Below are 26,251 nucleotides of genomic sequence, written 5' to 3' on the forward strand. Positions count from 1 at the left end.
GTAAAATTTTAGACATCCCTCAGAAGTATTGTTGCAATGAACAACTAAAGACAGAACCCAGACAAAAACAAGTGTGATCTCAGGTGCTCTGAAAGCAGAGTAATCAGATCCTGCTCCATTAGTGGTATCTGTTGTGTTGCTCAAGTATGTTCTCAAACCCGGGGATAAATCTTCTTTGGCAGATCACAATTAAAGAAAAAAGGACTAAAATGGGGTTATAACAATTGGAATAAATCTATCGTCATCTGTGTAAGATGGCCAACCAACGTTTGATAGCATCTGATTTTTTTCAAAGTATGCATTCAACTTAACCATTTATAATTCTTGGTTTGATATCTTCCTTAAAAAGCTGCAACTCCCAAAATATAGCTTACTCCCACTAATTCTGTGCGATTTTATTCTTTGTTACCTACACAATCCTTCAAGACTCAGAAAAGGAATTTATAGAGCCAAATCATGCAATATGTTCTTAGAACTTTGATATAATGAACCTTCCTGTTGACTAAGGTACAACCCTTATTAATATTTCCAACAGTACAATTTTCATAAAATTCTTTGTGTTTTCTTCTTTTCCAGAATAATGGGTTAAAATTCTTTCGTGATGGCTACGAATTCTCCGAGAAGCGACAGGACACCTGTGTCTGCTAGAAGCGACAGATCATCTGGTTCTGCTAGAAGCGACAGGTCATCAGTGTCTAACAAAAAGCCCGGTATAAGTTTAATGTTAATGAATATAGAATTTGATAGTTCATGAAACTGATGGTATCTTTTTAAAAGAAACTAACTTTTATATCTATGGTTTAATACATATCTACTAGTAGATAGATAGTTGTTTTATGATTGTACTAAAACTAACTTGTCTAAATTGCTAATTAAAAAGAGGATATCAGCATCTATCTGTTATGCTATTACCACTCTTTGTTACATTGTTTGTATAAACACTGCTGAAATGAAAAGTCGTCACACATCAACGATGTTTGTCTCTGCTGCACGCATTAAAGATGTTTTCAGTTAATGTTTCGTGTTTGTAAGGTGTTATGGTTGAGACATTGCAAGGATTTTTCGATCCAGTTTGAATTTTTATGCTCAAAACATGCAAATACAAAGATATAGTATGACTGCCAATGCTATAACTATCATAAAGACCAACATTTGAACAACTACTGGTCACCATACGGCATATAACACCTATACGGTATGTTCTTATTCTGGACTAGCAAAAAGGAAAATAACTAAAGTACAGAACTCCAAGAAAAATTCAAAGCGGAGAGTCCTTTTCGAAAATGACACGATCAAAGCGCAAATGCATCTAACGAATGGAAAACAACTGTTATATTTCTGACGTGGTACAGGTATTTCCTTATGTAAAAATTGACAAGGCAATAACTAAAAGGAAAGAGACAAAAGAGACAAAATTATAACACAACATAGCAAACTAAAATCTGAGCAACATATTCCCCACTGTAAACTGTTACCGAAAGGTTAAGCAGATCCGCGGGAAATGAGGACCGCATTGTAGTTACGACATTAGGAATATTTTACTATCGAATGTGAAATGGATATATTTTGTTAAGGTCAACCAATTCGTAATGGCGTCCGTAAAATTTCCGCAGGGATTTCAAGTTCACCACTAGGAACTATTGGTGTAATAGCTTCCCTGTTAGCAGAGTCTCTCTATCAAAGAAATTAGAATACAAGCACTGGATTATCGTATAAATTGGCAGATATTTTATTCCATATTCAGGCTCCGCTAGAATGTTACTACATGAAAGTATAGCAATCGCATAGAATTTCATTACATTGATATAGGAAGATATGGTGTGAGTGCCAATGAGACAACTCTCCATCCAAGTAACAATTTAAAAAGTAAACCATTATAGGTTAAAGTACGGCCTTCAACACGGAGCCTTGGCCCACCGAACAACAAGCTATAAAGGGCCCCAAAATTTCTAGTTTAAAATCATTCAAACGGGAAAAACCAACGGTCTAATCACAATGTGAAAACAAGCAGACATACAGACATAAAACGTCAAAAGTAGGATACAGCAGTCAAAATTGTAATATTATCTTAATCATATAATTATAAACTTTAAACAAAGAAAAACACAAAAAAAGCACAGATACAAAAATGAAACAACAACTCAAAGTTTGTCATAGCACAACAAAACAAGGGCGGGGTGAACATATTATAAGTAGCGACCCACATTAAAGTAAATATTCAAAACTGAATTAACAGTACAGGTTAAAATATACAAGGCCAAAAAGGGGGAGCTTTAACACATTATTAAAATGGTAAACTAAGTCAGTACATAGAAGACCATCATGTTTTATTTGTGAAAAAGTACAATCACTAAAATACTGAACTCTGGGGAAAATTCAAAACGGAAAGTCCCAAATGAAATGGCAAAATCAAACGCTCCTGACTTGTTTCAGACATTTTTTGCTGAAGAAAATGGTGGATTAATCCTGGTTTTATAGTTACCTTAACCTCTCACTTGACAGTTTCATCACACAATTCTATTCTTATGCAACTTATCCATTACCAAAGTATTAGATTGAACTAAGTTCTAATTAGATTGTCTTCCTTTATTATAATATCATTAAAAATTGTGAATGATGATTTTATGCAAGATACATTACAGACTTATAAAGTGTGGATTATGTGGATTATGTTGCTCGTGTTTTTTTTCCTCTACAAAATTGAAGCTATTCATAGAGGCACATGTGTAAAAATCCCTTTCTGTCTACATGGTCTATACAAATAGGTTTTACTTCGTTTTATTTATGAGTTTGATTTGTTTTTAACAGTAGAAAACAATAATAATATATCATATATATGTATCTTATTATTTACAAACTATTCAATCTGCACTTTAAAAAATCTAATATGTATGTAATGTTGTTTTTGTTTGTCATAGGTATAGAACGAATGTCATCCTTAGTTGAGAAAAATTTACTGGCCAAGAAATTTCAGTCAGCAAAATCGAAAGTGGCAAAACCTGTTACCAAGTATGTCTGATAAAACTTTCCTAAATTATAATCCTGATACCTTTGATAAATTTTTTTCCCAATTATATACAAAATTCCATTCATACTTATTCAGGAATCACCGATTTTCTTCTCTCTTGCTGTTATATTTAAGGAAGAGTGACTGGACGTAAAGCATAAATAATAAATCAACATAGTTTTCCTATTTTCCGTCTTTCTGAAAGCTTGGGTATGCACTTTATATCGGTATAATTCAGAAGATGTGGTATGAGTGCCAATGAGACATCTCTCCATCCAAGAAGCAATGTTAAAACGATAACAAATAAAGGTAAAAGTACGGCCTTCAACACAGATCCTTGGCTCACACGAAACAGCAAGCTACAAAGAGCCCACAAATGACTAGTGTGAAAGAAATTAAACAGAAAAAACAACTGTCTTCTCTGTATAAAAGAAACCCTGTGATGCACACTAACAGATGAGAAGATGTGGTATGAGTGCTGATGAGACAGTTCTCCACCAAAGTCAAAATGTATAAAAAGTTTATAATCATAGTTCCAAGTATGGCCATCAACACAAAGCCTTGTTTCAGACCGAGCAGCAAGCTATAAAGTGTTCCACATTTACAAGTGTTAAATAATTCAAGCAGAAAAACAAATAAAAAAGAATTAAATAAAAGGGAAACCCCTTTGAACCAAACCTTCAAACGAATTCCACTGAACACCTGGCTCTTTACTCAAAACAGTTGCATACAAATGAACCGGGTTTAAACGTTTTCACTGGCGTTAACTTTCACCCTAACTTGAGACATAAGTGTAACATTCCAACATAAAAATACACAATCTGAAATATCCATCGAAATTGTCTAAATATTGCGCTGAGTTTCATCCTGATAGAGTGTTGATCTTGAATGCAGGAGGTAAAAGATCTAATCCTTAATTTTGACTTTAAAGCTATGAAACATGAGAGATAATTTTCCCGTAAAAATGTCAATGGCTAATATCTCGAAAACAAGCACATTGGCCTATATTAGTTTTTGCTCTTTTGGTTCCTTTAATAATCCCCTATTAGTATAGGCTAGTGTTCCGAAAAGCTTGTTATTTCAAAACTGAGTTGCGGACTTCCTTAAAAACTTCACTACACATGCTCCATTCAGCAGTACATGCCAAACTTTTTTAAATTTTTGGGGAAATGATGTGCTTTGTTGTGCGAATATTTCTTCTGCCAAACTGTAATCTTTTGAGATAGTAAGTTTGAATATCTTGCACAGTGTGTCCATCTGTCATGTAAAAAGGCAGAATAGGTATTGATATCACATTAAATGTCTCTGGTTTAAAGACATATGGAACGAGTTTCTTGTCATTTTCATATTATTTAACAAATCCATGCATATATACTCAACTGCACAATAATTCATAAATTTACAAATGAATCTATTTTATCGAAAAATACTGTTCCATTCTGTGACTGTGCCTTCCAACCTGTATAACTGTCACATGTGTTACCGAAATTTACCGGATCGTGACGCTACAATTGATAAACAATCAACACACATCACATGGAAGATGGTGCACGTATCAAATAAGTATTTATTTATACTTAACTTACCCTGTCTTCTCATTTGTGGATTTAACTTCCCTGAACTTGATGTTGAAGATTAGTTCATTAAGAATTAGTCATTATTATTTACATTACAGTACACGTTTATTTATTAATTCTTTCAACATGGTTTTCCGATCGCACTTGCGCTCTGCTATTGTCGAAATTCACCGGTACTGGAATATATCGGCGAATTATACTTCTGAGGTATTCAAAGTCAAAAGCCTATAATGACAAGAAAGAATATTTTTGATTCTTTCTTTTACTGTAATGACATATCGGTTTTCAATTATAGTTTAATCAGTTATAGCTTTGCGATTTATGACACCAATATAAAAAAGAAGATGTGGTATGATTGCCAATGAGACAACTATCCACAAAAGACCATGTTTTATCTGGTAAATCCATATAATATGACATTATTTCAGTTTTTTGTCCTTTTTCTGTTAGACGACCACTTAGTTCTTTATATTGGCGTCCTTCCCATTGCCTTTCACATACTGCTCAGTCGCGCCGTATCACAGCTTTGAGAAGCGTAAAACTCTTTCAGAGAGGGATGAAAGACCAGTCATAGAACGATAAACAAATAATCGGGTTTTCTTCGTATAGATATCGTAAAATATCAGCCGTATGACACAATGTAAAGCTCATTCGCCAGACAGGTTCAAATTGTGGCTCACGGCTGATATTTTACGATATCATTGTGTAGAAATCCCGATAATCTAAACATATCATTCAAATATAGGTAATTTCCCTCACATTTAGTCAACTAGATTTATCATTGATATGACTTCCATACATCTTGTATTTACCCTGTATATTGAATTGTGTTTAACTTGCTATTTACTTTAATTGTACTAAATAAAGATTGAATATTTATCTCTTGTAGAAATATACAGCCAACAACTTCAAGAACAATAAGTAGAGAGGAAAGTTAGTTCCTTTATATTTCTGAAAGCATTGTGTTATATATACATTATTTCGAAATGAAACGTATTTCATAATAAACAGACAATTAATTATACTGTAAATGTGCTACGGGTTACAGTCAAATTACATTGATCATATATACAAATAAGAAGATGTGGTATAATTGACCATGAGATAACTCGCCACTAGTGACCACTAGGTAACCGTATCACAATGAGCAAAGCCCATATTGCATAGTCAGGTAGGAAAGGACCCCAAACGTAAAACAAATCAAACGAGAAACCTAAGGTTTTTAGATTAATGCAAAAATAACAGTCCAAAAAGGCTTTGGTCATCAGAGAAATACATATAGAAAGGCATCTAATAAAAAAACCGCATGTAGAATGGACGTTGAACGGTAATTAAGCATCCGCAGTGAAAGACAAAGGGTAAAGATCTGAAAATTCTTGCAGTTACTGACAGCTAGTTCAGAGCCAATAACAAATTATGAAAAACTATCATGCATCTAAGACGAACGAAAGCATTCATTGATGATGTTCATAATCACGTTTTCGTTTGCCCAAAATACACTTTATGTAGAGAAATTTTAGTCAATAGTCTTAATTGGGTTTCCATCAACTTTTAGCGTTAGACCACTATTAATTTGTGAAAAAATTCTAATATCAGAATTTTTAAAACTTGTTAAAAGTTTCATGTAAGAGCGAACCGATTTCTTGTACCTGCATAAAACGTTATCCCTATTGACATCATCATCAACACACAAGGCATTATAACAGAATGATGACTGTTCAGTCTATCCTACTTTTTTCTTTACTCTGTTTGTTCACCTATAACTCACACTTTATTCTAGAAACTATTTGCTTTAATTGCGTGCTCAATAATTATTATTTTATATATTCACACTGTATTATTTTCCCGATGGTATTACCAGCCCAGTACTGGACTTGATTTGAGTTATCATTGATATTTTCATAATAATAAATTAACTGTTAAAAAAACTTTGAATTTTTTTAATACTAGACTTTTCTACCTCAGGAACAGATTACCTAAGCTGTATTCGGCAAAACTTGTAGGAATATTTGGTCCTGAATGCTCTTCTACTTTGTACTTTATTTGGCCTTTTAAACATTTTTTGATTCGAGCGTCACTGATGAGTTTTTTGTAGACGAGACGCACGTCTTGCGTATATATAAAATTTTAATCCTGGTAACTATGATGAGTTTATTTATTGACAAGGCTTCACAATTATCAGTTGCTTGTACCCAATTAGTTTTGCTTAGTATAGTAAATAAAATATGTTTAAACTAAAAATAAAGCATACATAGTGTTGTTACAATTAGAATATTATAGTATAATGTTATCTTAATAATAAGGGGAAAGGAAGAAACACTTCGACAGAATTATGTACCAAAATTGGTAGATTAAGAATATTCTTAAAGCCAATCTTATATGTATGGTTTGTTGATAATCTTCACTGTAATGATACATATCAGTTTTTTTTTGTGCTTTTTTCACATTTCTTGAGTGGTGTTGAAAACATTTCTCATCACTAGTGACATATCTGTTCTCAACAAATGATTGGTCAAAATTTAATTATGTCATTAAATTTTTCTTGATTTTTTAACAATTTCCCATTGTGATGCCATGACGAAGAAAAAAAGGCCACAATGCCTGATAACATTAACTTTCTGCAAATCTTTAAAAAGGAAGTAAAAAAATCATAAGAGAAAAAGAACTCGTGTATAACGACATTTATCATTTCCCAACAGTTCTATTATAATTATTAAAAACTCGGCAAGTCTCGCGCTGTAGATATAACAGTTGAACTGTCTCGAGTGGAGAAATATCGTAGAAAACTTGTTGCAGTGATGGAATCTATATCTTAATATAAATATAATGATTTTTTTTGGCAGGTAGAATAATGGAAGAACAGACAAAGAAAGCTGAAGCTAAGTTTGAGAGGTTATTAGAAGGATGCTTGGATGATTTACCTAACTTACCTCACTCTACAGTTAGGATATTTATGAGCTCTACCTTTTCTGGTATTTATCACAGTATTCATTGTTATTGTAGACTTTGTAAAGAGATGGTAGTAATAGATGTATTGTCGAACCTTTCATCTCCCATAAGCAAAATGACGGTGACCTATAGTTGTTAACTTCTGTGTCATTTTGGTCTCTTGTGGAGAGCTGTCTCATTGGCAATCATACTACATCTTCTTTTTTATATAATATTTATCAGCTTTTCCATTTTTTATATGCATTTTTGCCTGGCAGCCAGAGAATGTTTTTATAAGTTATAGCCGTATTAATTTTAGATTTTTAATGTTAGAACTTATAAGAGTTTAAATTGCATGATAATTTGATGGGATGCATGGCATCCCAAAGATTCAAAAACAAAATTGCAATAACTTTTTTTTACTTCACTTAAGTAGGTCTGCCATAAGCGGGTGTATGAATATTGTTTGTATGGTCTCTATGAACATGGTTTCTATTAGATGTCAGAAATGGCTGCAGGAGTAAAATAATTGATCATCCCTGAAATTCAAAGGCACATTTAAAATATGAATTATAGATCAGATTTTTATTGTATTTCTCTTTAAATCATAAATAAAAAGCAAACTTAAAGGGTGGAGACTGGCTCTGTTTAGAATTTACAAATCCTTTTCTTCTGATTTAGGTTAAATATATATATATATATATATGATGTTTGTTATTCAGATATGAGAGCTGAAAGAAATGCCATCGCCAAAGAGGTCCATCCAATCCTAGAGGAGTATTGTGCAAAACATGACCTTGACTTTCAGATTGTAGATATGCGCTGGGGTGTAACTGAAGATAGCCAAAATGACCATTCTGTGGAAAAAATTTGTTTGCTAGAGGTTGAAAATTGTCAAAACCTTTCTTTAGGACCTAATTTCATTGTAAGTTGACAGACATTTATCAAAACGTTATTGCTAAAGTTTCAAAATGTATTTACTTTAATGTACTAAAATCTCTTCCAAAATTTATTGGGTTTGAGTATGGTAGATTGATACTCAAACTAATTGAATATTTGTGGTTGTATTGCCTTTTATGTTTTTTAAATCTTGAATGAATAAGTGACCTTGGACCTTTTCAATTTAATGTTTATGACCATCTTTCATTTCATTATTGTCGAGCTGTTTTTTTCACATTTTTATATTCCAGCAGTAATTTTCTTTCTAAAAACGTACTGTATTTAATTACAGAAAAGGAGATAATATCTTTACAAAAATTCATCAATAACAAAAGTAACAATTTAAGCAACAAACAACTCAATAATGGCATTCTATCATCACATTATGAAACCAAATATTAATAACATTTCTAAATGTTTGCAACTGGAATCATGGTGATTTGCGTATTTATGATATCCAGAGAGGTAAAGTATAAAGTAAAATCACAAAACAATTTAACTTCGAGGAAAATTCAAAACGGATAGTCTCTAATCAAAATGATGAAACATATCAAACTTATGAACACCAACTGTCATATTAATTTTGTTTGAAATCATAGATATGCTTAAGATAGAATCCAGGTCAGTTTTATACCTTAAGTAAGAAGCAGCAGAATAAAAAGCTATTGAAATGCAAGAAATTATATGCAAAACTCATATTCAATGTAATAGAAAGAAAATCATGAACATTGTCTTCCACTTTCTTTGTAAAAATTTGTTTTAGATGTTGTGAAGAGAAACATAGAGAAGACAAAGTTTATTTAAGCTCAACAATTTAACTGTACAGTTATATGTAGAAACCGAATTGATCTTTATAAACTTGTTTTCATAGTTTAAATATCGCTAATTTATCATATAATTTAATACGTGTAAAATGCATTGGAATTTTGAATTTCATTTTTTGAACGTACTTTTTTATTTTACATTTTAGTTTATATCAGGTGACAGGTATGGATTTAGACCAATCCCAGTAGAAATTGACAAGGATGAATTTGATACCTTAAAGAAACTTGCCGAGAAAAACTCTTTTTCTGATACCGAACTATTGGATATTTGGTATTTATTAGATGAAAATGCTATACCACCACTGTACATTTTACAGGTATTTTTGATTTTGATATTGTGCTTCCAAATTTATTTAGAAGTATCTTCAGCTTTGAACAACATTTCACGTTACAGTTTCAAATTTGGTTTGACTGATGGTAAAACATTGTCCGGGACCGTAAATTGATATAAAGTGATGTTATACTTTATAAACTGATATTGATAATGTTGATTTCAACTAATCAAGTCACTTCATTTTATTTTCTAAAATTGACAAAAAAGGTCTATTGGTGTAATAATGACGATGCATATATATTAATATGTATGATAAACAATTATTGATGTTAACTATGCCGTAAATAAGACAACAATAGTATATATAGTACGGCTGTTCAAAAGTCGGGTTGCAAACTAAACCGAGGGAAACACATCAACTTTAAGTGGAAAACAACGAAACAACATAACACCACTGAAGTTAAACAAAACAAAAAAAAACAATGCAACAAACAAAGAAATTATTATTAGATAACGAATGCCATACACCTGACATGGTACAGGACATTTTAAGAAATGGTGAGTTGAAGTCAGAACCTGGTTTTGAGTATATTCAAACCTCCGCGCTTTATGGCAATGTTAAATATACAGTTAAAATGTTACTGTTTTTAATCTTAATTCTTTCAGCCAATTAGGTCACAGTTTAAATTCTTTGGAGATCACTCTGGTGGATGTGATGAACAAAGAGATAAGGATACAATGGGTTGGACGAAAACCTTTAAATCTCTACAAACAGTTCTAAGGAAAGCAGCAACGTTAGCCTGTAAAGCTAAACAACTCAACGAGGACAAACTTCACAAATATCTTTATTCAGGTTATAACCCGTTTAGAAAAAAGAAAAAACAAACTTCAGTTAATACCAAAGTATAGCCTGTAGAATGTTTTGAGGGCTGATCAATATTTGATTGACTGGGGAAGATTGAAGGCACTGACATTATTATATATTTCATGCCTTTTGAAAGTTCTACACTCCCATGTCTTTTATATTTAAATATTTAAAAATAAAAGACTACTTAATCAAAACTGATTTTAATAGAGGGACAAACTCATAGATCGAAAATAAACTGACAACGCCACGGTTAAAATTTAAAAGACAAACAGAATCACAGCATAGAAATCTAAAGACTAAGCAACACGAATCCCCCCAAAAACTTAATATCAAGTTCTCCGGATCGAAGGGTAAGCAGATCTTGCTCCGCAGGTGGTACCCGTCGTGTTGCTTGAAATTCATTAGGCATAGCCCTTTTTGGTTTTTAATTTCTTGAAAGCTTAAAAGGAATGATACAAAATGAGACAATCATTTTCTAACTTAACTATGAAACATTGCATACAATGTAACGTTTTATTAGTTGTCTTACAACCGTTGATTTCCCCTATTAGTCTTAGTTAAATTAGCACTTTTGAAATAAACGTACAAAATTTATCTTTGTTTCAAATCAAGAAATATTTTGCGTGAGTCACAAATTATCCTGTCCAGAACAATATAAAAAATTCACATGACATTTCATTGCATATAAGAAAATAATCTTTACTGTAGGTAAACCAATCAAATTTCCCACTCTTTTAACATGTGTTCCAGAATTAGTAATCATGAAAACTAAAATTTCCATAATATTCTATAGAAACCCTAAATATAAAAAAGGTATGGTGTTTTGAAATACCGAAGATATATGTTTATGACCCAGAAATATTAAACTGCAATAAAATGTAGGATTAGTTACCACAAACTGTCAAATTCAAGAGAATATTTTTTGGCGGCCTATTTTCGTATGCTACCGGATTTGACGTTCTCTGATTTAGTGATATTACGTCTAAACACAGAAAAAAAGAGGTTTTCATACTGTATAGCCTTATGTTTATTGACGAAGACCTTATGTAGACCCCTATATTATGTATTCTGTGTTATCATTGCTGTTGCATTTAAGTGGACATTGCATCTTCCTTAATACATATTGCATAAATGTAATGGAATCAGAAGCGAAAGGTTTTAACCTTACTCAGCAGTAATAATGATGGCATATAACTCTGGTCTGTTACAACTCAAACATTCGCAAATTGATGCATTTGACAAACATTGTATATTCTGCTCTGTTTAAAATAGTGTTGTCAACGGTTAATCGGTTAACCGGTTAACCGTTCGAACGACCGAATACCGAATACCAAAAACGCTAACCGGTTAACCGGACGTTTTTTTCAATACTAATAGATTTGATATAAATTTGTATTGAAATCATTAAATAATTATGTTTGCTTTAAAAATTGTCGTCGTGGTAATTAATTTGACGGATCAATTGTCCAGTATGTTGATTGCTATTGTTAATCCAAAAATATAAAATTAATTAGAACTTGTCTCTCAGCTCGGGGCAATATCTTAAGGAAACATAATTAGTTACATGTTGTTTTAACAGTAACTTTGAATAAGTAATACGATTAAATTTTACTATTTACTTCATTTCATTTTTGATCCAATACTGTGTAGACCTACATCTGAATGTGCAATCTACGTCGTGTAAGTCTTTGTCATACTTTAAACGAAATGGTAGCTCAAAAGCTGTAAAAAGCAATCCAACGTGAATGTTATCAATGTATACTTAATGGTGAGAGTATCATATTAATAGATTCAAACATAAACGCTCCACATTATTTTCGGAAACAAGAAGAGAAAATAGAAGAATGGTCTGTTTCAGACATATTCAATTCTACGATATCAAGAAGTTGTTTTTTATTCAATCTGAAGTAAGTACAAACGCCACAGTTGATACCGAGTATTTGATTATCAAAAGTCGAACGTCGACAGGAATCTTACAGACAAGCCTTATAATACCAAAGGACAAACTTAAATTCATCGTATAAACATTGACACTTATACTAAATCTTCTTATACCTATGTGTAGGGTACTATTGATAGTTTGAGGTCTTCAAACATCAACTTAAACTACCGGTTAACCGGTTAATCGGTCGAACGATTATCCGACTAACCGGTTAGGCAAAAATGTACGATTTGACAACACTAGTTTAAATGATGAAAGAAATCATCATTTGCAGATGTGACTAAGGATTCTGTGTATTTTAGTAATTTATCTAATAAAAAATTGTATTACAGTTACTGAGATTGAAGTCATTAAAGGCATTTTGACTGCCAAAGAACCCAATCTTCATACCAGTATATATCAGAGAGACTTACATGGCTTGGATATCACAGACGACACAATTAAAAAATACGTTGACACTACAATGGAAAATGGAAAGGTACGTATACTATTGGAACACTATCAATACTTTTGTAGGATAAAAGATGATAATAAAAGATAATGATATTGGTGGTGGATGGCTGCTTAACTTCGAGTTGCATATTGATTTGTATATTCAGTACACTAATATGTTTACATAAAATGAATATTTTTTTATATAGATTAGACCGTTGGTTTTCCTGTTTGAATGGGTTTACACTAGTAATTTTGGGGCCCTTTATATTTTGTTGTTCGGTGTGAGCCAAGGCTGCGTGTTGAAGGCCGTACATTGACCTATAATGGTTTAATTTTTTTAATTGTTATTTGGATGCAGAGTTGTCTCATTGGCACTCACACCACATCTTCCTATATCTATTAACCCTGCTTTGTACTAAACCGACATTCATAGCCAAATTTTGAACGTGCTAATTTACCAAATAACAGTCCACAGGAAGACATATCTAGTTAGGCGGACAATGATTCTTACTCCTAGTCGATTAGTCTTTGCTCTTACTCCTTAATGTTACATGCTCATCGGAGAAATGGCAAATAACAATTTAAAATCGAACTCACGACCTCCCACACTTGAGACAAATACGCTACCGTGAGACTACACAGGAAATGATATAAACAGATATTGGCAACTTCATGTTTATAGTCAAAACAGAAAATGAATAGATCTAGAAGCCACTAGAGTTGAAAAATTGTTATCATCCTTTTACCTAATGACAAAACTTTAATTAAACCCTGTTTTATAAACATTGCAAGTATTAATTTAAGAATTTCATAAATAAAATTTAGACTATTTGTCAAGCATAACAACTGTCTTATACTATTTCTGCAAATGAAATTCATTTTATTGTTCCTTTTGCCACAAAGGTAGTATATACTTATCAAATATCTGTCATATATGTAACTCTCAAAAACGTGTTCATCCCAACCAAGCATGTCCCATTCACCAATATGTGGTGTCCATTTGCCGTCACTGAACTGCAAATTTTGTCTAAGTGCTAATTAAAGTACACCAACTCTTGTCCATTTTCTTGAGAACACGGATTTCAAATGTTTGGCTTTGAGCGTTCCTGATGAAGGTAAATCCAGAAAAGCGCTTCGGACGCAAGAAATTAATAACGTGATGTTTTCAATATTTTACATCACTGGGTCGATACCTCTGTATGGACTATCAGTCCCCGAGGGTATCATCAGCTCAGTAGTCAGTATTTCGGTACTGACATGATTTAACAAACTTTACTAAAATTTGTCCGGTTATAAATTTATAAATTATTAAGAAACTAAGGTTTCAACTCCCTCAGGCAAAGTTGGCTTTAGATGAATTTGGCTATTTATTTTAGATATTTTTGACATACAGCTCTTCAACGGTTTCGGTACTTATACATCTTCGGATTTCAAATGTTTGGCTTTGAGCGTTCCTGATGAAGGTAAATCCATAAAAGCGCTTCGGACGCAAGAAATTAATAACGTGTTGTTTTCAATATCATACGTTCCCATCCTTCTAAACGTGTATATTATCCTACACCGAAGTCAAACTGGAGAATAGAATTTGGTCACTAAGGCCTTCTTCCGACTGACAGTAAAACCATGCCATCTGTCGGGTAGTTCGTTTGGATGTAAAAGAACGCAGCCACGCCTGATGATATTGGGAATGTGAAATCCAAAAACCTCGTGTAGTGGAGTGTCTTTATTATAGTCCTACATGAATCTTTTGTTTTTATTTTTAATATGTTCTTGTCCTTAATATGCATGAAATATTTTCCTTTGCATATTAAGCAACCTACTATAGATTAATCAATAATTTTCAGTTAGTTGATTAATACATCTTTCCTAATTTATTGTTTCCATGAGTGATAGCTATATAGTAAGTAATGAACAATTATGGATTGTAAGGTTGATACCAAGGATGCCGCAATTGTAGAAATTATTGGGATATCTTATTGTTGCAAAAAATGCGAATGGATTATAAATCGCGATACTTTAAACTCGGATTTTGAAAAACATTTATATAAATTAAACAGTTTTTTGGTTTCTCATTACTATATAGCAATTGACAATATGAAAACATGTGCATGTACTGTAAATTCAGAAATTATGGCGTGCCTTTATTATTGGGATTTTGTCATTTTAGACTAAAATACGATTTTAATTTCTGCAATATTGAGAAAAATCATATATTAAAAAATAAAAGGCGAGTCAAAATGTTTCAACTATAACCCTATCGCATTTTTTTTTGCGATAATTAAAATAGAATTTACAGTAGCAATTTCAGGTGTTATGTATTTTCTTTTTTCCTCAGATATTGAAAGTTTCAAATATAAATTAAATGTGCCTTACTTTTAACCAGAACGAGTGTCAGCAAATGCACCATATCATGAACACATATTTAAGTAATACTTATTAAGATGCTATAAAATGTTCCTTCTTTTCATGAAAACATTGTACTATATCTGAAAACTCTACTTTTAGATGGTATTTGATGGAGAAGCAAAGGTGTTTAGAGAAAAAATAAGAAAACAAATTCCATCGGCTTTGAAGAAATCTGGTCGAATCCATCAGTATCAAGTTAAATGGCATAATGGAGGAATTAATCCTGAAAAACACGTGGAGCAACGTGATTATATCAGGAATCTTTGTGACGATCTTATCAAGGACATTTGTGAACTTATTGATAAGGCTAGAGAAGACCAAAAAGATCTGATAAAAACAGATTATTACACAGACTATCAAGAAGTACTTCATCATCAGCACTTTTGTAAACTTAAATGCGAAACTTTCTGCGGTAGAGATGATGTTTTACAACAAGCAAAAGAATATATTCTCACGGACAAGTCGAGAAGACCACTTATTCTTTATGCTCCGTCAGGTGCTGGAAAAACATCTGTTATGTCCAAAATTTTGCAGAATCTCCCAGAGTGGTATGAAAAAAAGCCTCACATTGGAATAATTAGATTTTTAGGCACATCTCCTTATAGTTTGAATATATATGATGTACTATATGGAGTTTGTGGACAACTTGCTGACTGTGCAAATCTATTGATGGAGCCAGAAGGGTTCAGTAATATGAAAAAAATAGTCGAATGCATGCCAAGATTCTTACGTCAAGTATCAACGAAGGTGAACAAGCCAATTGTTATTTTGCTGGACTCTCTAGATCAGCTTTCAGCAAAAGATAATTCTTACTTGTTAAATTGGCTACCTACAGTGCTTCCACCAAAGATGAGAATGATTGTATCAACATTACCTAGAGAACATAAAATTTTGGACACATTACGGAAACTTATTCCAGATACCACCAATTTTGTAGAAGTTCCATCTTTGCCAGATGATACATGCTTAAAGATAATCGACAGATATCTAGCAAAAAAGAAGAGAACTGTTACACAAACTCAGCAAAATAAGCTTCTCAGAGCGTTCAGAAATTGCCCAGGTCCATTATTTCTCAAACTTATTCTCGATGAGACTGTTAAATGGAACTCATACACACCAATTATTGAGGTAATTTTAAAAGATTCAGTACAAGGTGCCATCAACCTGCTGTTTGAAAACATGGAAAAGAAATTTGGGCAAGTTCTAATAAGCCATGCTCTCGGTTACATTACAGTTGCTGAATATGGAATTTCTGATCTTGAATGGGAGGATGTGTTATCCTGTGATGATGAAGTATTAGATGATATATATCGCTATCATGATCCCCCAGTCGATGGCATTGTACAAATGCCGCCAGTACTTTTAGCAAGAATAAGATATGATCTTAAAGAATATATTGTTGAGAGACGATCATTTGGTAAAACAACATTAAATTGGTATCATAGGCAGTTCACTGAGACAGCTCATGAAAGATATGCAACTGGCAGTGCAGGAAACAAATTACATAAGGTATTGGCACAATATTTTATTGCCAATGATGGTATAAAAAGGGACATAACACTTCACAGACGAGGAAAAACAGTGGAGAAAGCAGATAGACAAGTCACAAAACAACCTCTTGTTGTGAACAACCAACGAAAACTGAAAGCTGTTCCACATCACATCACCCGTGCAGGGACCAAGATAGATCCTTCAATTGCCAAGTCAGAATGCTTTTGTAATCTGAATTTCCTCACAGTGAGAATACAATCATTGCCATTATCAACCTGGGTGGACGACATGACAGAATATGTAGACAAAACAAAGAATAAAGAGGTGGCCCTCTTAAGAAAATTCTTTCTTGCCTCAAAAAGAGGAAATGACAGCGGTACAAACCTTTCAATCAATCTACTGTCGCATTTACATGTAAAGGATAGTCAGACATATCTAAAGGAATTACTACAGCAAGCTAAGGATACAGTATATGCTAGTAAGTCTCCTTTACTTATACCAGTATTTCCATATCTGGCACCAAGTAAAGATGCTTCGTCAGCTCTCTTGAAGATTTATGATGATGTTGATGATATCATTCCAAGTGGTTCAGAATCAGTGTTGATGATACATGTGAAAGAAGAAGATGACGATGAAAAAGGGTACCTAGTTTATGATTCAATTAGTAATGATGTCAACCAATTAAGCCATGACAAGGAATTCAAGCCAGTAATGCCACCCATATTGGATCATTCCACGAAAAGAATAATAAACTTAGGCAGAGACAGCTTGCAGATTTTCCATTTGAACAATCAAGATACAAACATGATGAAGTTTTCCGACATTTTTGAAGATCTAGGAAAAGAGATGTACCCTACAATGACTTGTCTAAGTACCGATTTCTCATATTTGACAATTTTATTTAGCAATGGAGATGTTCTAATAATGGATACAAACAGCTTCCAGAAAGTTGACTTCATCACATTGGGAGAACAAGGAAATGATGTTTCTAACATTATCACTACAAGTACTAAGAATTTAAAGATTATTTTCACTATTAATACTGTTGCAAGAGAAAACGAATATGAAAAAGAGGGTGTTGTCAGAATCCATGTTGTTGGTGCTACAGAAAATGGAAAAATTGTGAAAACAAAACATACTTTTACCAGAGGTCTTGCTGCAGTTGGTTTTAATGATAACCTGCTTGTAGGAACTGGTAATAGAGAATCAGATGATACTTTGACAGTTGTTAACCTAGATGATGTCAGGATTTCTTTTACACAGACATGTTCTTCTAAAGTAATGCAACTATCTGTAGCACAATACCATGCACTGGCTGCCATTTGGTTGGAACAAGGCTACGTAGCTGTGTACGACATTTTTAATGGAGAGGTTGTCCAACAGTTAAACATTAACAATTCTATAACAAGCTTTGGAGTGAGCTGGATAAATAATAGAATTGTCATAGGTGACAACCAAGGACAGTTAAGTATATACGAAGCACAGACAGGGAAACACTTCGAGGATTTCAAGGCAGAAAATAACGAAATCGTTAAAGTGGCAATACTTGAAGATCAAGTTGTTACAGTAAGCAAAAGAAAATCAGCAAAAGTTTGGGTGCTAAGAAAATTATTAAATACTGATAGTAATCAATCATCAAGAACAGATGTCAATGGAGAAGGTTCTAAACAGCTGGGACACCAGGATACAATTGCATTTGACGTTGACCTTAAAGGACACTGCATCATAACTTCGTCAGACGACAACAATTTGAGAATCTGGTCAATGGATAGTTTTCAGCTTAAAAGGAAGATTTACATTGGAATCACTGGCCATAAAGTATCAGCAGCAGTTAATTCAATTTGTATTGTTTTCGACAATCAAGCCCATACACTAAAAGTGTCTAATTTCGAAGATGGATCTGAGAAAAAAAGCTTACGCCACGTTCTAAGTTTCTGCCTGGGAGAAGATCAAAAGACATTATGTGTCCTGAAAACTGACAAAAACAATAAATTTATTGAAATAATAATTATAGATCTCGTTCATATAAAGTCTAAAACCATTCCGTTGAAGCAGGAGCTGACTTATGAAAGTATAGATCTGTCTATAAATAAATCAGATCGCTATTTTATCCTAAGAGTAACAATTCTTGAAAAAGAATATGCGGATATCCGAACCTTATGTCTTAGGCAAAGTGGAGGATTTTTACCACAGTCTCACAAACACAGGTTTTATGCTATAGACAAATTACAAGCTACAGTAGAACTAATGCCATGTAATCGGGTTCTTACGAAAATTCCACATCTAGGAGAAGTTGTCTGCCCCTATCAAGGAAATGTCATGATGGTCACAACTGGTGACAAGGTTATGTTTTGGGACATAAGTACTGGCACCTGTGATCAAAGAATAACAAAAGGAGAAAAACTAGGATTTATGTATCTTACAGACCACTTGAACAAGTCATGTAACAATGCATGTCTGGCAATAGAACGAAGTAACGATGGACAGTATGTAGCTATAGGATATGAAGATGGTCATATGATTGTGTGGGATGCTATTACTGGCTTCCCAGTCCGGAGAAAAGAACCAAAGAAAATGCACGAAGCTTCGGTAAGATTATTTAAAACTTTTTTTTGTGTTAACTGCTATCAATGTAACAAGAGCAAGACTTATTGTTTTCCATTTTGATTGACATAATCATTGTTGTGTTTGTTGTTACATTTAATTTTCTAGTTAAGTCAATTTTAATATAGGTAGTGTTTCAATGATTCATATATATATATATCATGTATATATAAGCATTATATGCAAAGCATTAGAGAGCCGTGGAGTAGTGGTTAGTGCATCGGACTACTAACACATAGGTTCCTGGTTCGATTCCCGTTTGGGATAAAAATTTCAGGAACTCAATTTTCCAGCTCTCCCTTGACACCATTTGCGAGTATGGTCTTGAGGAAACGATCATAGTCCGTCGGAAGGGGACGACAAATGGCTGACCCGTGTTAAGAGAGAGCCATATCTCTTGCACGTTAAAGACACCCTTGTAGATTTTGAAAAAGAGTAGGCTAATGCCACTACAAGGCAGCACTCGCACCCGCAAAGTGAAGAGGGATTAATATAAGTTGCAAAACTTGTTTCCCGATCCACTCTAAATAAATATGTTTAAATTAATCTAATGCATTGAATTTCAGAAAGAAATTCAATCTGTTTTAAAACTGTTCAAAATATGACACAGAAAGTGTAATATTTTTCTATGAAATGTAGATTCAGGATTTTAGTAGATACCAATTTGTGTTGATATTTGTTGTAGAATATGTTGCATTTAAGCCTTTTTTATTTTACTGACAACAACGAATTTGTGGTTCACCTCTACTTGCCAAAAAGAAAAAGAAATTAGAAAACAGTATCGTAGCATTTTGAAGAATATTGTGGTATCCAAGTAAATAAGGTCTCTGTCCTACATTTCCTAATCATTTTGGTTTTACATCTCAGTATCATTGAGAAAAAATGATGTATCTTAAAGAAGATATGATCACCATCTATCTCCAATAACATATTTTCCGTGCTTTATTGACTTTGAATTACAATTGCGACTAACTTTATATATCAGTATGTTACTGTTTTTTTTTCTGAAATTCAATAATTTAACAGATCGTTTAGATAAGAATAAATATTAATATTCAAATACCTGTGTTTTTCAGTCAAGGTTAATCCCCTCTGTGTTAAGCCTTTTTTAACTGAATTTCATAGTTTGTTCTTAAGTTGTACTGTTACACCACTGTACCAGATTAGGAGAGGGTTGGGATCCTGTTTACATGTTTAACCCCGCAAAATTCTGTCGGTATGAGCCATAAGTAGGGTTCAGTGGTTGTCATTTGTTTATGTGTTACATATTTGTCTTTTGTTTATTTTTTGTATATTAATTAGGCCGTTAGTTTTTTCGTTTGAATTGTTTTACAGTTTCATTTCGGTGCCTTGTATAGCTGATTATGCGGTATGGGATTTTTTCATTATTGAAGGCCGTACGATAACATATAATTGTAAATTTCTGTGTCATTTGGTGTCTTGGTAATCATGCCACACCTCCTTTTATATTAACATTAAGTTATGTTTTTATTTACAAGGCAAATGGATTATTGATACGTCTCATATTGACATGTATCATTGCACCTGAATTCCATAGAATCATCAGGTTATTTATAATATTTTTGTTTCGATAAAATAATAGATTAACGTCTCAGCCATCTTTTGAGCATACACTGATGATATATTTCTATTTATGTCAGCTCATTGAAGGCCGTAACTTGACCTTTAACGGTTTACTTTTATTAATTGTTACATTCGATAGAGAGGTGTCTAAATTGCACTCATACCATATCTTCCTATATCTATATCTCACAAGTTAGAAAATATGAAAAGAAATAGTTCCTTAATATAAAAAGAGTGCACTTTTTTTGCAGGTTGTCACTATTACCATATCACCAGACAGTAAATGGGTTGCCTCTAGGTGTCTTAATAACATGCTGATATTTTGGGACATCACTACTGGAATAAACGTCGTCCAACTGAAGATCCCCTCTGATGTCCAACAGATGAAGTTCACAGCTGATTCTAAACACCTTGTTATTAGGATAGGAGTTCAGGCTACTAGAATTTTAGTGTACAAACTTCATCCCGGTCAACAGTAATACTAAGGAAAAGTTTATGCGACTGGTGCCACATGTTGACCAGGATCTGCTTACCCTTCCGGAGCACCTTAAATTACCCCGAGTTTGTGTTACTTAGTCTTACGTTTTATATTTTGTGTACTATTATTTTTCAGTTTTGTTTCTTCATGGCCATAGCGTTGCCAGTTTATTTTTTTATCTATAAGTTTATCTTCTGGTATATTCCACCCCTCTTTAACATTGTCAACGTATATATTTGTTCTGCCTAATATAATTTCCACTGAAACCTTTGTTATACACAACTTCAAAATAGCTATTCCTGTTTTAACAAACCTTCTATACCATTTATTCCGTTAGTCAAATTTACTTTAATAAATAATCCAGTGTGAATAACATCCCAACATATCTTTTCCCATTTGGAAGTTATCTTATAGAGTACAAGTAACACAATGGTATTTTACAAATATTCTTTAACTCATAATCTTAAAACAAACAGTTGTCTGACTTTGATATTTTTTAAAATGGAAATCTCACAGTCTTGAAAATGATTGCATTGGATGATATTTATAGATTTCATCTAGGGGAGGTAACTGGGACACTGAAAAAAAGGTTGAGAAATGCAAATCTTTTTTTAATATTACTAGTTACGATTATTTGTGTATAGGCAGGTAATTTGATTACATAACTGGCTGATTTATATTGAAGATTGTTACAAGCAAATTGTGAAAAATATTGTTAAAAAATATCACAAAACTTTATACATAATTTCAATATTATGATATCTTACTATTGTATTAATGGAGTGATAAATCAAGAAAAAGGTGCTGTGTCTATTAAAAAGGTTACTGTGGATTCATTTATTTTTTGGTTAAAAAAAATCTTGTATTTTCGTGAATATTTGATTTCGTGGTTTTGTTAAAAAATCTAAATACAACCTGATGGCAAATTGTGATTCGTTGAAGATTTAAATTGCGTGGTTAACATGTTTCAACGAAAACCACGAAAATTGGTAACCCACGATAAATAATCAATCCACAGTATATAACTTCCACCTATATATTTTATTATGTTTAACATGTATATAACTTGCTGTTATGTTCATTGAAATAAATAGAAACTCATTTAAAAAGGTGCTTATTTTTCTACTTTAATGGACCAACATAACTGCAGTCTAAAATTTGTTTTGTAATGCCATTACCTTGATATTGCTTTTTTTTATCTAGTCGTAGCTTTTCCCTGTCGTGTAATTTTTCATAAAATGGAAAGAAAAGACAAATATATTTTGACATTCAAAATGCAACTCGACAAAATATTCACTTTTGTTTCTTTTTTAATGTCTTCACAGTGTTGATTAAAATTTACTTAAATTTTAAATACTACTTAAAATAGTAAAACTATAGTTCCTTTTTTGTGGCTGAACTATTTTCGTTTTCACTCAGTTTTAAAGATATGCACATTGTCTTATTTCCACTGAGTGTTTAAAACAATTGTTAGTTTACATTACATCGATATTTCGAATTGGTTACAGCGGATTCCATTGAGTGTGTAGCCAAAGGTAATATCTTTGTTTAGCTTGCTTGTTAGCCGAACCGTGAAGTCATTGTTAGGTTAGGTAAACTATCCCTCTTTAAGAAAAGACTAGTCCGAAAGAAAACTAATTATAATCGATCTGTCTGTTGGACTATGCTACTTCGAAAGGAGGATAGTATACCTGACCTAATAATGACTTCACGGTTTAGCTAACAAGCAAGCTAACCAAAGATATTACCTTTCGCTACACACTTAATGGAATCCGCTGTAAAAAAGTAATAAAACTACATTTGGTATAGGTATGAGGTCTCCTCTAATCAGTATTTTTTCCAAAATTAATTCATGTTTTTCGACATGTATTTGTTATACATATAATTCAGTGAATTTACGGATTTGTATCATCGACCTATCCGACAATGTCCGAAGTTGATTATTTTTTATTGAAACGAATCGCCTCAGCACTGCATCATAATATTGTTCGTGTTTTTTAGCAATTAGATATATTCCGATTGATATTTTTGTATCATAGGTTTATTTAACAATGTGTAAGACGGTTTAGTCTGGTAAATTTCGGTTAATAATGAAAACAGCATTCGAGCAAACAGAGAACAAACGTTTTTTTTATTAGATTAAGTACGAAACAACAGATGGTCTATGACATACATTTTTATACATCCACACAAAAAGACTATTACAAATGTATTAGGATTATATAAAAAATCATGGTTCATTTTCTTTCTTAGAACTATATTTTTGTATTGTTATTGAAGAAGTAAATTTTGTTTTTGAAATAGAAAATTAGATATTTGTGTTGCTTAACCTTTTGACTGAGTATATTTAATATAGATTTTATACAAAAGCAGAAAAAAAATCATTATTTACTAAATCCATCATCGCCTTTACAAACAAATAAGTTAGGATCCTTCTTGAAAAAGTCATTAGAACTGAGGACAGGGGACTCTTAACAACTTGTTTGTTGTTATAAATTTTAATGCTGTTGATATTTTGTATGTTTAATATGTATGTATATATGTTTATTGTGTTTATAGTATTAATATATGTTGGTCACAAATTGTAAAGTTTATATGACAATAAAATATTTGATTTGATTTGATTTGATTTGTTATTATTATTTTCCAAATTTCATGGTACGAAATGTCTTCTGTCGATTTCTATCTGCTTAAGTTTAGGAAGCTATAAAACCAGGTTCAACCCACAATTTTCTATATAAAAAAATGCCTGTACCAAGTGAAGAATATGACAGTTGTTCATGTTGTTATCCATTTGATTGATGTGTTTGAGCTTTTGATTATGCTATTTGGTTAGAGACTTTCCATTTTGAATTTTTATGGGAGTTTAGAGTATTATTGTGATTTTACTTGTTCATGCTGACTGAACCAACAAAAGTTTGGACCAGTATATACTTTATAAGTGGGAAAGAGTAAAACACTTGATAAACATAGTTTTTAACAGTAACCTTGCAATTGATTAATGACACTTAAAACTAAAATTACAAAAATACTGATATCCGATGAAATGTCAAAACAATAATTCCCTTAACCAATGGCAAAAGTCTTGGAGAACATGATATATGTATTATTTGTAATTGTTTCGGACCTAGCTTTGAAAAACTGCAAACACAACTATAAACATATATCGAATCTTTTGTGATAGTTTTAAAATTTTCTGACGTCAGACACGCCAATCAATGAATGTTTTTGTATATAGATGTTTTTTTGTGTTCTATTAAATTGTTTCTTTAAAATTGTTACACGATCATGACTGCCGTTTGAATATTTGGAATATTCTATTGATTATATTTGTTAAGTTCACGCATCATTGTGGATATAACGGAATTTGATAAGACTGTCATCAAAGTGAGAGGTTTAACGTTTGAAAACCTGGTTCAATCCACCATTTTCTACATTTGAAAATGCCTGTACCAAGTCAGGAATATGACAGTTCTTGTCCATTCGTTTTTGATGCGTTTTGTTATTTGATTTTGCCATGTGATTGTAGACTTTCCGATTGGATTCTCCTCGGAGTTCAGTATTCATGTGATTTTACTTTTTACTCATTTGTCGGTTTCGTATCGATCTATTGTTTTATGCTATTTGCAACGTGATTATAACAGTTCTTTCTTATGTCGTGTTATTTATTTAGAACATGACTGACACATGCTAAACGGGGAGTTGAACGCTTACAAAAAAGCTTAACCCCGGCCGCCATATTATTTATGTTCATGTCCTTATTCAGTGAGTGAGAGTTGCTGGTGCATGTCTGTCATATCATTTTTCTTTAAATGTTTCAATAGGATTTTTGTATCTAAAAATTTTTGATCGTAATACGAGTTTTCATTTATAAGTTGGAATTGCAACGAGCTTCTGTTGTATCGAGGTATTGTCCTTTTATGCAACCGTGGGGCATATAAATATACCCCTGTCCATCCATCCGATCGTCCATCCGTCTCTTCGTTCTTTCGTCCCTACAGGTATACATGTAAATACATATTTTCCACTTTTCCTCCTACAGTTATTAAGCTACAGCTTTCATACATATTATTTAAGTTGTTTGTACACATAATGGACGTATGCGATTTATAATTTACTAAATCCTCACAAAAATGCAATTGGCTAAGTCAACTATGTTTGAAATAATGACCCTAATGTACGATAGTAAAACATTATCAATTGGTGTTTATTATATATGTCTGTTATATATTCATATGTTTCACACACACAGCTTTATTGTTAACATACAACGTTTCCACAAACACAGTGCACATGCATGCGCAGTTTAATGAATGGTGTCTATGATGCAACTCAGCTGCCAATACTATAGTGTATGTGTTTATTTGTTAAGTTTGTGATTGTACTAATTATATTTATATTACATTTACTGTAAATAAAGGCAACAGTAGTATACCGCTGTTCAAAACTCATAAATCCATAGAAAAAAAAACAAAATCGGGGTAACAAACTAAAACCGAGGGAAACGCATTAAATATAAGAGGAGAACAATGACACAACACCGAAACGCAACACACACAGAAACGGACCAAGCAACAGACAAATCACCACGAGAATAACAAATATAACATCAAAACCAAATACATGAATTTGGGATAGACAAGTACCGTACTACGTCTTATCTCAATATCTCAAAAATAAGAGAAAACACAAACGACTCAACGTTAAAATGCAACACACACAGAAACGAACAGTATTATAACTATGGCCATCTTCCTGACTTGGTACAGGACACTTTTAAAGGGGAATAAAAGTGTAAAATTTATTTTCGTAGAAAGCTTAAATTTTCAATAGTATTTGAGTTTCCAATACGCACATTTGTTAACATACCAAAATAAGTATGTACATACCCAGT

The 26,251-nt window shown here is 32.5% G+C and overlaps 1 protein-coding gene across 1 annotated transcript; it reads left to right on the forward strand.

Moving 5' to 3' along the window:
- Positions 1–582: 582 nt before the first annotated feature.
- Positions 583–21,430, forward strand: LOC134692414 (uncharacterized). Its single transcript, XM_063552864.1, has 10 exons — positions 583–710; positions 2,919–3,009; positions 5,474–5,517; positions 7,428–7,556; positions 8,235–8,437; positions 9,422–9,592; positions 10,216–10,402; positions 12,692–12,837; positions 15,300–19,280; positions 21,131–21,430. The coding sequence occupies exons 1-10, from the start codon at positions 602–604 to the stop codon at positions 21,356–21,358; spliced, it is 5,289 nt and encodes a 1,762-aa protein (XP_063408934.1). The 5' UTR covers positions 583–601; the 3' UTR covers positions 21,359–21,430.
- Positions 21,431–26,251: the final 4,821 nt, after the last annotated feature.

Source organism: Mytilus trossulus, chromosome 12 (assembly GCF_036588685.1).
Source record: "Mytilus trossulus isolate FHL-02 chromosome 12, PNRI_Mtr1.1.1.hap1, whole genome shotgun sequence".
Lineage (NCBI taxonomy): Eukaryota > Metazoa > Mollusca > Bivalvia > Mytilida > Mytilidae > Mytilus > Mytilus trossulus.